General features: G+C 37.1%; 1 protein-coding gene across 9 annotated transcripts in view; it reads right to left on the reverse strand.

The window, feature by feature from the left end:
• Nucleotides 1-18,555, reverse strand: part of FRY (FRY microtubule binding protein) — a 250,388-nt gene that overhangs the window by 76,626 nt on the left and 155,207 nt on the right. For all 9 annotated transcript variants that reach the window (XM_087756432.1, XM_087756431.1, XM_087756427.1 and 6 more), the window contains 11 exons: nt 13,983-14,238; nt 12,683-12,865; nt 11,712-11,798; nt 9,666-9,925; nt 9,146-9,335; nt 8,259-8,383; nt 8,013-8,070; nt 4,583-4,674; nt 4,210-4,382; nt 2,032-2,192; nt 1,075-1,185 (listed from right to left, as the gene is read on the reverse strand). In XM_087756432.1, the coding sequence (XP_087612558.1) occupies nt 1,075-1,185; nt 2,032-2,192; nt 4,210-4,382; nt 4,583-4,674; nt 8,013-8,070; nt 8,259-8,383; nt 9,146-9,335; nt 9,666-9,925; nt 11,712-11,798; nt 12,683-12,865; nt 13,983-14,238 (1,696 nt within the window). The remainder of the gene's footprint in view (nt 1-1,074; nt 1,186-2,031; nt 2,193-4,209; nt 4,383-4,582; nt 4,675-8,012; nt 8,071-8,258; nt 8,384-9,145; nt 9,336-9,665; nt 9,926-11,711; nt 11,799-12,682; nt 12,866-13,982; nt 14,239-18,555) is intronic.

Raw genomic sequence — 18,555 nt, forward strand, 5'->3', positions numbered from 1 at the left:
ATTTGTTGAAGATAATGAAAACATGTCAGGAGGAGAAGTGTATTTTTTCCTTTCTCTTGTTCTGTGTGTTTCCTTCCCACATCCGTAAGACTTTCAGTTATACATATCACTTACACATACCTTTACAGCTCCATCCCTAACAACATTCCAAAATCCTATCTAATTTCCCACAGATTTTCTCTGTAGCTATCCCTTCTTTCTTCTAATTTGCCCAACCTTTTTTCCCTAATCAATTACCATTTCCACAGCATATATTCTCTAGCTACTCCACAAGCCTTTAGGCTTTGCTGTCTGCATTTTTTTAGCAATCACAGTCACCTGTGCTGGTATGAGACTTTTTAGGGAGAACAGCAGGTCAAAGTGCAAGATACCACAAAGGGAAAGATCATTGTTCTGTCTCTCCACTTGATGTAAATCACCAATCTACTCCTCCTTAATCAAAGAGATAGTCCAATCAGCTATAAATATAGACATATGACTGGGTAGTTACAAAGTCAACAGAGAAACCCATCTTCACAGAAACGGAAGAGAAAATTGCAAGAACAATCTATTATGTGTTCTTTAAAAAAAAATAAAATTCTTTCTTTCCTCTCCTGAATCATTTATCCTCTTGACTTCTTCAGAAGATCTACCCACCCACTTTCACTCAGATTTGTTTCACCAGCATCTATGTTACCAAGCAGGAAGGGATTTTACATTGTTATTCCACAGAAACTTGAAGCAGGTGTGTGCAAGTGCTCCAAATAGAAATACAAATATCCTTAAGCTCGTGCCATTTTTAACCCTTTTTTATCAGCAGATGAAAAGCTTCAATTTCTATTGCAAGCAATACTGAGCCACAAGGCAATTTTTTTAGCTTATTATTTACCTACATTATGTTTTCAGAAATAATAATTTTCCTGTTTAAATGCTTTTAAATTAATTACTCTTTTGTATTAGAACCTTGCATAAAGCTATTGTTTCCTGCTCAAAATAGAACATATACAGTCATAGTTCTTACAGTCACAAACTCTTTACTCACCCAGTACAGAGATTAAAATTATTCATCAGTGATGCATTTTGGCGAGTACTTACACGTAAATCTTGACAAGCCAGAATGTTATCAAGCCATTTGTAAAGATATCCGTCAGGGGAAAGACCAACATTATCAAATACAGGTCCACAGCAGAGCACAGCTGACATGGCCTAAAAACACGAGGAACTTTAGTTACACAAAGAAGTAACATGAATGAACCTTTCAGAATGATTTGAGCCCAGGTTCAGGCTAACAGGACTGCCACTTGTTTTTATTTTTGAGGGAACTATGGTGAAAATGGTAACAGCTGATTTTACTAGAATTCAATAATTAGGTTGCTATAGATGTTACTGGATTTCAAGATAATGCTGAGTTTAAGCACTTTGGCAGGAATATTACAGCCCAGTTTCCCCATCCTTCAAGATACATTTTGTCATTTTACCCAATCTTTACAAATTGAGCTTCAAAATCAATTCAAATACACAGATTTTTTAATAGTATCTTTCTGCAAAAATTAAAATTGTTGTATACCAAGTGATGCAGCTTATATAAGTATATAAGCTATTATTTTCCCAGCTTACTTACGTGGGTGAGTTGCAACTGGTTTTGCCGCAGAAGTATTTTATTATTATTGACCATGTCTCCAGGCAAGTGTGGGAGACAGTCCTGAGATGTGCATGTGATACTGAATTGGCACTATATTTAATTTCAGAGCCTAATATCCTCTCACTGAATCTGATAACCTGTTCATGAACAGCTCCATAAAATCTTAAGATGCATTCTGGTTTTGAAAATAATTGGCCTTGAAAAGTGTCCATAAAGAAAAAAATGCATAACTTCAGTGGCTCATACTGCTATATTCTATGATACCACTGTACATATACATATGAGTATACAAGTTTGCATCAAGTATATCAATTTAAATTTCTGTGAAATAAAAGGAAATAAACCCCACAATTACTTGTATTTTGACTGGAAAATTGCTATTACTGATTTTGACAGTAAAACTTTAATACCTTTAATGCACAATACTGGTATCTTGTAATCTGATGATTTCTGTCACTGTAACGGTCCAGCGGTGTGAACATAATACTGAAAGGTCCTGCCCACTGGCTGAATAAGATGAACAGGTGATGCCTCAAGCTCTGCTGAGGGAAGAGAAATCTCCTGTGGTGAACTAAGTGAACAGAAATAGAAATAGTTGTGATTTGTTAATGTTAAATACACATTCATGTGGCAGAGATGATACATGAATTTGAAATTTCTACAAACATGGAGTTTTCCTTAAATGTTCAGTATACGCTTACTCCAAAGTATCTAAGCTCCTTTTAAAAATCTAAGGTAGTGAGTAAGATGCACCTTATTTCTAAGAACCTTCAGTTCTGAATTAATGTGTATTTATACAAACATGTACGTGTTTGTAGACATTTATACAACATGTACATGTACTGACTTTAGAAACAGCATGCAAGAAACTAATTATAGAATCAGGCTTTTCACTGCCTCTTGCATTCCTTTAATGGTAAATATTTACTTGTTTTTTCCAATCCTTTAAATGCAAGCCCAAACATACATATATCTTATTCTAATACTGTAATAGGTAGGGAGAAGAAATAAAAGAAACTTGGTGCCTGCTTGTTTATGACAAAGATGCGGTATATTTTCTGAACAGCTGAATTACCTGAGCAAATGAAAAATATCTATGAATTCTTAACCATGTGGAGAAAAAAAAGAGAAATCTTTTAAACAACAGTTTTAATTCCCCAAAGCAAAACGTGATGGCAGAGGTGGTACTATGTTTATTAAAGAGACTGGCAAACTGCTACTGGACAATTATTTTTCATCTATAAACTGTGCTGGAAGCCAACGATGTCTAACTAGACAATACTAACGCAAATCAATACGGACAGTGGCTAAAGATGATACATGTTGACACAATAAACATTTGTTTGCTAGGAGTTAAATGTTATGGCTTTGTTAGTTATTGATATATTTTAAAGCTGTCTTGTTAGCAGAAAATACATCTCTTTATAGAATTACACACTGAATTATAGAAATGCAGCAGTTATTCTTGCATTCTCTCAAAACATACAACATGGCTGTTTCATTGTGGAAAATTCATACAATGTGCTGTCCTTTTCATGTGCCTTGTAGAAAGTGAGAATAAATGCAAAGAGGAAGGCCTTTGCAAATATTCCTGGCAAAGCAACTACTAAAGAAATACTGTATTGTTAATGAGCACCATTCAGAAAAGGACTAAAGGAAAGAAATTCAGTATTTTGTTTGTTAACAGCAGCTAAGAACTTGACACCACTCAGTTCAAAGGGAATTTTTTTACTGTCTTATATGAGAATAGCAGGGATGCCATTTTTTCCTTAACTTGTTCAACTATTATATACTTTTTATGTATCATACAGCTGAAAGCAACTATATGACTTTGACAAAATTTGCACACTGGGAACTTACATGAAAACATTTGTTTATTATTTATTCCCTTACTGTACTCTTTTGAATTCCTTCTTATTTGTTTCTATCAATGCTGTTACGTCCTGTCATAAATGACCTGGAGATAGCAGATTTACATAGACTGAGTAATCTCCAGACTTTATCTTCCAGTAATTACATGGACTTTAAAGCAGATTTTTTGTCTTTTTTTTTTTGCTAATGGAATTACATTACATTTCTGAAGTGATCTTGCAATATATAAAAAGCATGAAATCAATTGGAGAAATCCCTGCTATACAACTGAAGTCAGGTAACATGGGATACAATCTCAACTCCTCAGGCAAGTTTTTCACTACATTTAATATTGTACATTTTCTGCACCTACCTATATTTCTCAAGGTCTGTCTGAGTTTATGAAGAGTCTGGCAATTAAGGTGAAGGGAAGCAAATAAGGCCTTATGTCAAAGAAATCTGGAGGCCCTAGAGGTCACAGAGAATTTGTTTGCTGGGCTTTTAAAGAGATGTTTCTTATATATGAATACTACAAGCTTCAACAAGCTTTACTGTTTTTTTTATTTGACTCTTAATAGACTTCTGAACACATTTTGTCCACATTCCCCTTTACATTTGTTATATGACAATTCACAAGCAGTGAAAAAAGCACAGAAAAAAAAGAAACAAAAAATTACTTTTCCAATACATATATTAAATGCAATTTCATAGTATGTTGAGATAATTTAGCACCATACCCGGAACACACTGAATCAAGTTGGCAATCATTGCGCTGAAATGTGCTCTCATATCCTTAAGAATTTCCACTTCCTTATCATTTTCAGCCTCCAGAAGCATGCGAGTCAGATCAACATACTCTAAGAACAAGGCTCCAAGGGCTAATGTATCTCTTTCTAAGGCTCCGTTTGTACTAGCATAAAGGAAAGTTGTACATTAATATAGAGTAACAGTGGAGTTATATTACAGCTTTCTGAAGAAATGCATAAAAATCTCTCCATATCTGAAAGATTACACAATTCTTCAAAGAACATACCGACATAAACTCAGTGTTATAAACACTGAAAATTATTTCACTTAAAGATCAATATTTATGATGAGTGATAGTCTTACCTGTCACTTATAACACCAGCATCAGCAAGTAGTTCAAAAATTCGCAGTAACTGTAGTCTTAGTAGATCTCGGCGTTCCCGACGTTTCTTGTTCTGGAAATTTAAAAAAAAACAACCATTTTTTATACACATAGGTGCATACATTAAAAACTAGTAACTTCAGAAATGTCACCACAGTAGTGAGATTTAAGAATTCCAGTTCAAGCATTTTCTTCGTAAAGGAACTTGATTGCTTTTGGATATTTCATCATAACACTGTGCTTATACATCAACACAGAACTAAATAAGATCAAATTTTTGTCTTTGTAACTGTTCTTGAACAAACTGTTAACAGCTACCTTAGTCCTCATTGAAAATGTTGAAATGAAATAATGAAATAATACTGGATAAAAACTAGTTAACATTCAAGGTTCCCCTGCCAAAAAACATGCTATCTTCAGGTAGCAGGGATATTCACGTTAGCTTAACACCATCTAGTTTGGGTGCTGGAAGCATTGTAAAGTGCAGAACAGACATCCAGACCCCAGGAAAATATTTTAGTGATTAGCACAGTCTTGAACTTGGTAATACTGCACGTACATGATCACCCATATTCAAGTTAGCTCCTAGCAGACACTGCTCTAGTACACTCTTGGATGTGTTGACTGCAGTGGTTGTAGACACAGTTAACATACTCCTCCCATAGAACAGGACTGCACTGTTGTTAACCGGTTCATTGTATCTCATTGCCTTCTAGAAAGCTATCCTTTCTGTCTTCTATCTTGCCTTGAAAGATGTGAATGCAACAAGGCCTGTTCTTTGCTGAAGGGCTAAATTGACTTGTTTCTTTGTATCCTGCATCTCCACTAAGCAAATAAATGCGAGAACGTCAAAAAGCTGCTATTGCACTCAAAGAAATTTGCTGCCAGAACAAGAAATGCTCAGAGAAAGCTCAGATTTTCCTCTTCAGAATGTAAGCATGGCAATATTGAGTCAGATCAAAGGCTTATCTCATCTGGTACTCTGGCTCTGCCGGTGGCCGGTAGCAGATGTGTGGGAGAAGAAAATGATACTTTCCCTGGTATTCTGACCCAGAACTGGCAGTCTGCAGCACCCTAGCCAAAGGTTTTATTCAAATCATTATGCTATTTGATTTGTCCTATTCAGAACCCTGTTTTTCTCCCTTTACACCTTAAAGGTTTCAGGAAGCACACGTAGAGAAAAAAGCAGTTTTAGCATAACGTAGTATTTAACAGGCACAGCTGCCTCCTGAAACAGTGTCAGAGGCAATCTGGCAAGCTCTGTGCCAGTGCCCACATGGCAGATCTTGTGCAATGTCCATTTTGGTTTACCCCTGCAGTTCTTGGCTCTGCTAGTAATCCTCTTTCTAGTCATAGCATATGTCACTTCAAGGATGTTATTTCTGATGCGTTGGATACCTGCCTGCTGACACGGAGGCCTGCCATGTTCTTTACAGCTACACAACCCATACAGTCACTCCTGGGTTTACTGGTGGTGCTGCTTGCAGGAAGGTGGCCCAGTTCAGGAGCCCAGTATCAGGAGCAATACAGGAATTAACATTGCAGCCTCTTGTTCTCATATTCCGCTACGGACATTTCCATGTGCTAAATTTGCTCTTACAGCATTCTGTAAACCTCTGCATTTTCATGATTCCTTTCCTGAGGGTAGACTGGATATGCATGTCTCCAGAAAAGGCCTTTCAAGCCTAAATTGTCTTCAGTGGTGCACAGGCAGAAATGCAGAGGCAAGTGGCTGCATTAATGTGTATTAATTCACTTCTGCACAGTATCAAAACAAGTGACCTTCAAATCAATGACTTCATAGGGATGGAAGGCACACAAGTGAATTGGGGTGTGCAGCAACATGGTGTGGAAATGGTAGTGGACGTTTGCCAGACACAATTATTAAGAATTGTCCACATAAAACTTAACATGAATGAAGCTCCCACCAAGTGAATTAATTTATTTCCATACTGGGCATAGCTGAGAGCCTCTGTCTACCTATTAATGATTTAACTTCCTCCTGACCACCATTCTCTGTGTGGCTTCTGCACCAAAGACTTGGCAGACGGGGACAGCACACTAGGTCACCACAATGATACCTTATTGAAACTGCTGTGGAGGACAGAGTAGTGAACACACAGTTTGAAATCCCTTGAGAACCAGGTAAACAAACCTGGGTAGGGGACAGTATTAATGCAACAACATCGCTTTCTGTATGCAGCCGTGCAGACTTCTCAGCAGAGCTGCATGGACACAATGGCTGTGTCTACACTGGTAAACCGAGAAAGGGACTGTTTGTGGCCCTTAAGTCAAGTAGCACAAGCTGGCTCATATTCACACTGCTCCTCAAGAAGGCTGGCTATGTCCATGTTGCCTAGTGGGAGTCATGCAATGCTTCTCTGGCCCAAGGCATTATCACTGTGTGTTTTCTTATCACAAACTGCCTGCTCTAACCTGAGGGCTGTACTGCAGCCACAGCAGGCATTTTGCAACTTGGCTCGCAGGCTGCTGCACACAGGGAGGTAGGGGATGTGGGGAAGCATATCAGAGCAAAAGCAGCTGGGGTAGTTTGGAGGACTGTGTCTGGTGGCTTGGTGCCTGCTGGGGCTTGCTCCTGGGAGTGAGCTACCTCCACAGCCATCTCAGATTTCTGTCTTTGAGCCAGCTGGAATGGTCCAAAACTGAGCCAGGGAGGGAAAATTGAGCAGAACGGCAACTCGGGTCCAGTATCAAACCTCTCCCCGTGGCTTTCTCATTTAGCTGCATAGACACATCCTATGACTAAACTGCTTACTGAGGCTACAGAGTCTATCACCAGAGGTTTTTAAGAGCAGTTTAGACAGCACCTGTCAGGAATGACACAAGACTAGTTCATCTTCCCTTGGATGGGTCGGATGATCTGTTGGGATCCCTTTCTATGATAACAAAAGAGACTAATATAATGAAGGTGAAAGCACTGATGAATTTGTCAGTTAACCTGTTGTATTTAGAACGAAAAAAAGTAGTCAGTTGAAGTTGAAAGAGATGACCCTGCCTACCCTGGAAATCAAAGGCACATCTGAACACTGCTGCGAAATGTGCTTGTAGCCCAGTTGTTACAAGGTATTTTTTCCAGATATTGAAAGTGTATTTCCAATATATCCGAGTTCCATATGAGGAGGTTCCATATTTGACTGGAAATTATTCCTCAGAATGGTTTTCTATATTGTACATTTTGTATCACTGATAGAGCTTAAATTTAAGTAGGTTTTAATGGAATTATTTTAAGTTGTGTTCTTTTACACAATTAATAAAATTCTTGTTGCACACAGAGCTTAACTTGTTACTTAGTACAAAAGAATACCTTTGTATTTCAAAGAGACAGAATTACTACTTTTAAATTAATTTCACAGTTTAAACAAACTAGTATATTTAATTTCTGTAACTAACCTCTGGTCTTCTTTCTAGGGCTTCTTTCATTAGTGGGTGAAGTTCTTCTACTAATTCCCTAAATTAAAAAAAAAAAATCTTTGTGAACAAAATCTAGTCTCCTCTGAAAAGCATCAATATTTTATTCAATACATAAAAACAAATGTCTAAGGTGCAAATAAAAATTTGAGTATGTTTAAATTACAACAAAAATAATGCATTTAGATTACATGCAAATAATTGAGAATATGATAAGTGGGGAAGTACCTGAAAACAAGGGAATTTGTTCTTCCAAATCCTAATACAAGTGATTCTGTTATTTCTATGCTTTCAAGTCTCATCAAAGGCACTAGCTGCTTTAGTAAGACTCCAACAGATGGAGTTCCAATAGCCTAAAATATATTAAGAAATTATTGGCATTTAATTGTCAGGATTAACAATGTTAAGTAAATACATTCTTTTTTTACAAAAAACATTGTCCAAGAATCAATATGTATTTTAAAAATGTGCTGAAATGATTTTACTATTATGGATATCAATACACCAGTCTAACTGGATGTCCGCTACCTCACAATCATCTCAATAAGGCCTAACAAATAAATACATCTGGGAAATCTCTTTGCTTTCATTGAGATTATTGTAATTTACTTAATTTGTTGTTTCATTAAAACATTCCAGTAATTGCATTTGTGGAGCTACTGCTTCTCTCAGGTTGCTACTACTTGAAACTGTATTTCATATAGTATTCCTTCATGTCTGACAGGCATACAATGTTTATTCAGAAATCTGCCTTAGTGCTTGATAATGTTATAAATTTACAAATTGGAGTGCTCTACAAGGAAAGAAAGGGGATGACAAACTAAAGTTAACTTCAACACATATGTCCAGAATGTCTATATTTTAAATACACATCACCGAGAATGTGAAAAAAAAAAGTAGTATTTTGAAAATGCCATGGCTTTTGCCAAATATTTATTGACACATCATGTCAATACAGATTACACACATGTTTTAATTGTTAATTATGTGCTTTGAGCAGCTTGCATATATCAAAATATTCCCCTAACTGAAAAACTTTCATCAGGATATTTTGCATGCAGATGCAGTTTAAAACTCTCCTAAATGAATAATTTGTTTGAAACAGGATGTATCACCTTATTATCATAGTTCACTGTTCCATCAGGAGTGGTAGCCATGATCTCTGGTGTTGAAGCACGCAAGTGTCCTGGGCTCATAATACTGGGCTTTGCTACTCCAAAACAGAGAATAAGATAGTTTCTCCACAAAGTAACATAGTTGTCTCCACTGCTTGCTGTACTTGTTTTCTTTGCATTAACAGGAATACTAGAATTTTAAAATAAATTAAAATTATTAAAATCATTTCCCAGTCTTAATTACACAGTATTTTAAGATATTTTAAAAGGGAATAAAACATGCTAAGTATCCACCAGCCGCAATTCAACATGACATGATACATGGGAAAAAAATCAATGAAGGTAGCAAACTGGAGTTTTCCACCTTACAAATTGCAATTATGAAACTCGAAACAGAATGTCTGGGTAGCACCTTGCTATAAGGACTTACAGACTGATACTGAAACATGAGACTAAAAAAAGTTTGTATTAAAATCACACAACCCATAAAAATGAAACTTAAATGCAGACTGCCACTTACTTTGGATCCACAAGAGGCATTATCAGCTGTAGCCTCGTGAAAGCGTATGGCCAAGCATAGCTGAGAGCTGTAGGACAATGTTTTGGTAAATTCTCCTGTCTAAGAAAACTGAAGAGGCAGAGAACCCATGGGTCTTTAACGGATTGTGCAAATATCCAGACATGGGAAGGACTTTTCACATCATAATGGCTATTTACTAGGACGGCATTCCACTCCACCAGCCACTGCAAATCCACGCTGTGTGTTAATGGGATTGTTGTCTATGGAGAGAAAAGAGAAAAAATCACAGTGACAGTCACTTATTTCCTGCCATGTCCCCCCTCAGTACTTGTCTTCATTTTCAAGCTCCATGGCTCTGTTGGATTTTTTAGACCAATACATCTATGCTTCCCATCACACTGCCCTTTCACTCATGGGGAGCCTTTTACAAATGCTGATAAGAGCTACCTCATTATTTCCTCTCTGGTTCTTCCTTTAAGCTCCTCTTTACTGCAATAGGCACAATAACTTGCCCTTAAACTCTACGATAAGTAATGATTACAATGACCAATATAATTTCATTGTTACTTTCTATTCTCATTGCTGCCCGCACCCATCCACTGTTTCTTCTATGACACTGCAGTCTGTAATAGGTATAGACTGTCCTTATGTTCATTGTCTGAACAGCCGGACAGAGCCTTAGCCTATGATTAAGACTCCTACATGCTATGACAATATGATAAATACCAGTGCTATTAATAAATATCTTCAGAATTCATCAGGGTATTTGAATACGTGTGCAGGGAATTAAGAAGCTGAAGCAGGCGCTTAAGCAGTTTTAATCCACTTTAAATCTTGCTACCTTCAGGGGCAAGTAGGGTTCTACATCAACAAACCATTTGTCTACCGTAATTTAAATTTTGTCTTCAGAAAACAACTTTGTGGAATGAAAACTGAAAACACATGTATTTTGGCATCCTTATTATTCACTTATTATTCCTTATTATTCAGGCCTCAAATAGGATGTAACATTGCCTGTATCCTGCATCGACTGTTACAAAAGTAATCACTGAATTACCACTCCCTGCTGTACTTGTCAGAAACCAGGTACACAGGCAACACATTTGCTTTGCTATATTATTAATGCATAGAATTCAAGCACAAAATCCAAACCTTCACCTATAGAAACGGCAACACCCAAATCCAGCTGCTGTTATTTCAGCTGAATTTCCCAATTCCTGGGTTACAGAGTCACAATCTCTTGCTTGCCCAGTTTCTGATCCCTCAATTTCCCTGTTTTCAGCTGCACAGTGGCCCGACTTCACCACCAGTTCTATGTACCCTTCCTACCCCAGGAAAGGGCACTCATGTGGCAAGGACCGATTGTTGCTTTAAACTTAATCAGGTTGAAAAGTGCTCAAAACTGCTAAGTCTCTGCTCTCTGGATAAGGGCACTAATCTCTTAAGGTAGTGTGCAAAACAAGTTGCCCTATGTATCAGTTCTTCTGCTGCTACTTTTTCATTCAAAATCCTTACTGCATCTCTGCTTCCTCTGGTGGCATGTTAGACACATCAGGCCCATGACAGGGCAAAAGCAGAGATTCACCCCAGCTGTAAATTACTCTAGAGCTTAGGCTTAGGTTTGCAGGCAGGGCCACTTCTGAGCATGCAGGGGAGCTAAAGCTTATTCCCTCCTGGAACAGATGGTAGCAGTGAGTGACTTCCAAGCGCCCCAAGCATTAGGTGGTGCTGGCAATAAGACTTTCGCAACAGTTCTTCTGGATGCAGGTCCCAGGTCCAGCATCTAGGTAGTTTTGATTATAAATTTTGGTTGGTTTTTTTTTTTTTTTATATGTAGTACCTTCTATATCCATAGTATGATTATTTTCATGGAACAGATTGTCTGGGACATTGTGGAGCCTTGGAGGTCTTGGGTAGATGGCTGGATCCTTAAAGCTGTATGATTTCTTTGATTTCTAGCAGCTTTATTTTTGGTATTTCATGTCTGATATTTGTTATGTCCATGCATTAGATAAACACTAGCAGTAACAGTAAAGTAGTACTTACTGAATCTGAAACAGCCACATGAATAAAACTTTCAAGAATTGAAGAACTCAACTGATCCATGACATCAATCATAGGCCTGTCATCATCCTGCATAACAGAGAACACAAGTTAACTGCTCACCTGACCAAATTATTTCCCTTATATTTCTGGTACATGAAATAGAACCACCTAAAAATTATTACATGAATCTAAAATGGTTAAAAAAACTCATTGGCAATGATGAGTACATTTCGTCTTTTTCATATTAAGCTCGGAACCAAGTCCAGGCTGCAGTTTGAAATGAAGTTAATTTGTGGCTATAGCTCACTGCTTACCAAACAAAAGCACATATCAGAAAATCTGAAATGACTTTGGATAGCTGGTCTCAAAAGACTGAAAAATTAGCTTACTGTTTATTAAAGCATTCCTTTGCCGTGAACACACATATTTGTGTTCTTAGGCATTTAGATGGCTCACTGAGCTGTGACCGCCAATACACATGACTCTCCATATTTCTATATCCATAAAAAAGACTTAGAGGTCTTTACTATACAAGGAAAATGTATGTGAATAATCTTAAATGTGTCTTATACTGTGTTTTTTTACAAAATGGTATGCTATAGGAATGAGTTTCATTCCCAATACGAATTTATAATCCTGACAATACAAACATGATCCATGCAGTAAAAAAAAAGGTTTTACAGCGTCTTTTACATTCACTTCATGCTAAGAGAAAATATTAAGTTGCTGTACATGTTTCCTTTCAAATTCTTGTACAGGGCACATGTTATAAATATTACATTGTTGAGTACACAGAATGGTTTACAGTGTTAAGGGAAATAGAAACGGTAAGCTCAAACAAAATGCTTTTTTATAAACTAAGTGCACACCTGCTACACCACAGCAATTATGTTAAAAGCAACTGTAATAGCAGTTTTGAGCTTTATCTTTGGAAAATTTTAATGCAAAGTTCCAGAAAAGGAAAATCATACCTCTGCTTGGCCAAGGGCCAGGAATAAAGCACGGATCTCTCTGAGGATTAAAACAGCTAGTTTACGTGTAGCAACCTGGAAACTACACAGCAGAACCAGTGCAAATCCTTCGACTGCATGTAGTACATTAGAATAGGGGCTTCTTTCAGACTGTATCCTGTGGCTGGATCCATTTGGTATCAACTGTAGAACAGTGCAAGAGGGGAAAATGGAGTGATGGTGTTTGAAAACCAGGTCTCCAAGAAATATTCTATTTAACAAGGACATATAAAGAAACAAAATGCAGAGGCCATGTAAATGCTGAAGTCGGAGACTGACAGCATTCTCTCAAACAACCAGGTTTTGTTGCTTTAAGTTACCTTGTTCCACAAAACCAATATATGATCAGAGTCCTTTGGCCAAACCCATCCCTCTAGTTTGCAATTCAACTACCTGCTTTGTTCCATCCTCCACTAAAAAAATGAATGGGTAAGTCAGACTATGAAGACTTCACACTTTTTCTACTCCAGATAGCAGGTCCTCAGGTCTTTCTTTGATCCTGTAACAGGCAACACTTTATCCTGGTAGATGGCCTCTAGAACATCAGCCCATCAGTAAAGCGTAACAATATTTAAAGAAAAATACGTGACGCTTTCCCTTTTCTACATTTTTGTAATACTATTATTACCTATTAAATTAATGGTCCTCTGAGATATAAAGCAGACACCATGCTTGCCCAAAGGAAAAAATTTCCAATCTGATTGGGTTAGGAGATAAGAAGCCTGAAATTCATCACTCATAGTGAAATTATCTGTGGGACAGTGCAGATTGGAGGAGCATGAGCAAAGCTGTTCAGTTCCCAGAAATGTCTGTAACACATGGAGACAGCAGGCTGTAGAAACAATTGGGTTCTCTGATGTTTTTGAATCAAACAAATGGAATGGCTACAGGAAGGGAAGATCCATGTCACTCTTCTCAGCGTTCCCACTAGCATTATCAATCAGTTTCAGTCCTGGGAAAATGTCCTTTTGCCACATCTACATACACATATTTCACTTTATGTGCTTTTGTTGATGTGCATATTTCAGTTTGACATGCATTCTCTTATGTTGCTCAACAACAATAACATCTGCTGTGTTACACAAGGACATAGCTGTCCTCAAAAGACAGCTGAACTAATTACCTTAAAAAAAAAATCTTACGCAGTGAATTCTTCTCAGGTGAGTAAATACAAAATACATAAACCACAGTAACACCAAGCAACATAATTTCTGCCTTCAATTAGTATAAATGTTAGGGCACAGATCTCTTGATTTCATACCTCTGCAGATCTGGTTTTTGCCTGTTCAGAAGCTTTTCCTGGAGTGTGTATTACAAGCTTCCATTGTGTAAGCAACTGTAGCAGCAGCTTCAGTGAAGTATCAAGAAGGGTATGATGCATATCATTCACTTCACGTAGCAGAAAATTAGTAAAACCAAAGAGTACATCCTCCCGCCAGTCAACAAAGTCAACAAGTAGACCCTGAAGAGAATTCTGTGCAATATGTCGAAGTTCATCATCCATATGGATAGACAGCCTGTAAGTAAAAGTAAATATCAGGTAATAAAAATCTAAGGAGTGTTTATTGTGGTAAGGAGCATATGTTTCTCGGTAACTTAACACTGACGGAAAATTCCCAATGACAATGTAAATTTCAATGATGCTATCAGGGTTTCATTATTACTGACCACAATTAACATCCTTAACTTGTTTTTATACTGTAATTCCTGCTACAACAGCACCTGAACATATTAATGGATCCAAAAGAAGTCTTTGTTTCACTCTTAAAAGATAGTATCTTTAAAGTACATAATTTGGCAACTTTGCTGTCTCCCTGAACCAAGTATACTTTTGATTTACTCCCTTATAAAATAACTTCTATTTAGTTATGATAACAAAAGGCTTACAGGTTAATACCTAATTTCACAATGTATGTATTTATTTGTTTACTTTCAATATAAAAATAAAGGAATCACAACACCTCGGCTCCCTAACAGTTAAAATGAATCTTTAGCCAAGCAGCAAATCACAATTATTGAAAGCAAATCTTCAAAAGAAATAAAAGGAAGCATCTGAATTAAAAAAACTGCTTCATGTTTTAAACAACTTAGGACTGGGAAAAGGGGAAAACAGCCTCAGAACTTTCCGTACTTTTAAAAAACATATCAGACACCCCCAAAGTCCTTCTGAGAGATGGTGCAATTGTAGATCCCATTTTCAAATTTTATTTCCTTCTGTATTTGCATCATGTTAAAGTACTTTCCAACATAAAAATTCTATACACTTTCTTTTGACACAAAAATTACCAAACCACTTCTGTGTTGGTAGCTTGGCAGAATAAAGTAAATTCAGATCAGTGTGTTCTGCAATTTTTGCTTCATTGCCTTTACAATGCATTTTGGTTTTATTACCCATGAGACTGTAATTTTCTGTAGTGTGTTAGAACTCATTTTCAAAGTATTTTATCTACATTTAATCTACACAGTTGAAAATGAGGACGCATTATAAACAAATGGACAGAAACCTAGGAAAAAAACCCCAAAACAGGCAAATGGAATGGAACCAAATTCCATTCAGTTGGAAGTGCATGATGAGATGTGGCTCACAACAAACTTGATTCATTATAGCTGCCTAATTGGGAGGCAGAGGACATTTCAGTTAAGTCAAAGGAAAGCAACTGCCATGAAACTTCACCTCTGGAGAATATGACTCCAAAAATAACTGTTACGCTTTAATAACCACGTGACTTTCTATATAAATTTGGAAACACAGTATTTTGTTGTGCTAAGAAAGGACCATTTTTGTCTCCTCTTTGGAACGCCAAAACCAGAAAAACAAGCAAAAGCCCTGAGACTATGATTAAGTCATCCATGAAATGACTTCCACAATGACACAAAGTAATAACAGAAAAGAGCATACAAAAGACATACGTCTCTAAGCCCAAGTTACTGTGCAATGGCATTATCAAATGAGATGAAATTCAAATTGAGCATAAGAATGCATCTATGTATTACCACTATATGACAGGGAGCTTGAGAAAGCAAGTAAATGTTTGTTTGTTTGCACCTGAGTCAGTTAAATTTAAGACCTACTTGGGAATTTTTAATTAATGGTTTCAGTGGGCAGTGAAAGGGCAAAAGGTACAGTATATACTTGACATCTGCTTTATGGCTTATAATTTGAATACAGCTGTTCTGAAAGAAAGTCTAGCTGCTGAGTTACAGAATCCTTCTGGAAAAATCCAAAAGACACATCTGTTGTGAGGATGAAGAATTCAAACCAAACTGTGAATAAAAGAACCCATTAACCCAAAGATGTTATTTTATCTTTAGTGAAAAGAAAATATTTAACAACTTTGCATCCCAACAACACAGCCCCACACAAATCCCTGGCAGAATAGCTTCTCGGGTTCTTTTCAGAAACAGAGAGGAGCTGAAGTTTCACCTCCTCAAAGTTTTTTATCCTTGTATTGATTACAGTCTCTGATCCAGAAAAGACACAATATTGTAATGGAGTGTTCTTTGGAACAGCACAGACTTACCTCCTGGGACTACTTTTTCATAATTGGGAGAAGCAGTCAATCTGGACCCAAATAAACATGGCATACTACAGAGAATGTAGAAGCAACTCTGGTGCTGGGGTAGTCTGGAGACTTAGATCAAGATTAGGCCAGGTATTAATTCCTTAAACAGTTTATTACTTTCTTCTCTGCAGCTATATTTTTGTAAACTGTTTTCAGTCTACACTGTCTCAGACTAAACAGATGTTAATTCTTTCAACCCACTGATCTTTCTTTCTCTTGTTCTCTGGTCAGTCTCTTCTTGAACTGCAATGCCCCAGTTTGGATGTTGTTCTCCAAATCAGGCATCCTTGCTACTGATTAGACCAGAAGAATTTTTTCAAAAAACTTTTAGACTTATTTCAATTTATACATGTGAATAAGGTTCGCCTTTTCATAGGAACATCACTTTTTTTTTCCTTTGTGTTCAGTTTGTGATCCTGCTCTGCAACACTGAGACGCTACCCAGTTATTTCAACACTATGCTATACACCTCCTGAACCATGAACTGTCTGTTAACTGCTTTCCAACCTATTATGCATCCACTTACTTTTACCTAAATTGTGTTTCCCTTGCTTATACTTGAGAATCTGATTTAAAACAGTATCAATGTCTCAAAGATGCTGTAGCATGAGTACATTTAGAAGACGAGAACAGCTTCCCAAAGGTCCTCTTGTTGGGGAAAGGCTCAGCATGTAATTACTTCTGAAGTTGATCTAGAGATGCTGTCCTCAGCTTCTCTTGATGTCTTACTTCTTCTCACAGTCAGAGTCAGCAGACCTACTGCTTGCATTGTGCCCGCATGGAAGTTACCCAGGAAATGCTCACAAACTGATTGCGGCTAAAGAATCACAGCTGACTTTTTCTGCATGAAGTTTGATGATAGAATAAAGATAGACCAGTGGTTATACTGACAGTTGTGAGCCTTAAGGAGGGAAGCACCAATTTAGGAAGAAATCCACATTAGTCTCAAAACTTTCTTCAGTGTAGTGACGGGTCAGACCTGGAGAATCCTCTGTGATTGAAGAGCTGTGACCAGAATGGATATGTGCTTTCTACCAGCTCAGTTAAGGCCATTACTAAGGACAGAAAGCGAGTTAAAATATTGGATTAAAGGAAAACATGTCCTTTTTCATTTCCCTTAAGCAGAATTGATGTTACTATTTAATATGGTATCTGTATAATTTGATAACGTAATGATTTAAGACAACCCACAAGTGATTTATAGCAGAGGATGCAAACACAAGGAAATCAAGCTGGCCATGCACCACAGCACACCTACCCTTGGCTGCAATTTTGGCTTGTTCGGCTGTCTGCACTCTTTACTGCTAGTAGAATGAATTGTTTCACTGTTTTAGCACATCACTGGGAGTTGGGTGTTCACAGAGCAGAAGAAACTGCTTTTGCATGTAACCCTCTGACTCCCACACCTGCCATTCCTCACAGATGTTTCAAAAGCAAGAACAGAGTGGCAAAGGTTGCTTTGTCACAGTTAACTGAGAGCAATATGCTGCAAAGGCCTCATGGCTCAATTTACCACCATAATCCACTTACACAAATAACACATGCTGGAATCTTTTACTTGGATACTAGAACTGAGATGTAGCAGACTTTTCTGTACTGACCAGTACCTGTTATCATAATTATTTGCAGTAAGTCCCTGATTTGATATCCTGAAACTGAAACTGTTCTGGCAGTCATGTTGTAGACTACCTTCTTCAGTGACGTGAAGTCTACCTAGATAAATTAAATGGACCCCAAGCAGGGAGGATGTGAAATTTAAACTTATCCTTCTCTTTATTTTTCTGTCTTGTAGTAAAAAAAAAAAAAAAAAAAAATTATTATAAATTTAAAAGTATTTGGAAAGATACCACATCTAGCACATTCAGTTTTATCAAACAGACATGTGGGAATCATAAACCAAAACTAAACAGGTATCTCCACATTTTTCCACTATGCAGAAAAGATGATCTCTCTTGTTAATTAGAATGCTGTGATGGTTAAAAAAAAGGCAATAAATGGTGAATATCATGAAGAATGGTGAATACCACGAAGAATAGTGAATATCATGTAATCTACATACTGATGGAAAAGAGTTCTGGATGACGTATCTAGTCTCTTATAAAATTAGGAGTCCATAATATAAACACGATGCCTGTAAAAAGATGCTAGGACTTCTATGTCTTATCCATTAATATCAGATTACTTTTTATAAGCATACAGTTTTGTCTAAGAAACAGTTATGCATTCTGTGGCTCCGTTCTTCATTCTGTTGCCCTTGAACAGTCATTTAAT

Source organism: Nipponia nippon, unplaced genomic scaffold (assembly GCF_047370975.1).
Source record: "Nipponia nippon isolate SJK-2023a ecotype South Korea unplaced genomic scaffold, ASM4737097v1 scaffold_2, whole genome shotgun sequence".
Classification (NCBI taxonomy): Eukaryota; Metazoa; Chordata; class Aves; order Pelecaniformes; family Threskiornithidae; genus Nipponia; species Nipponia nippon.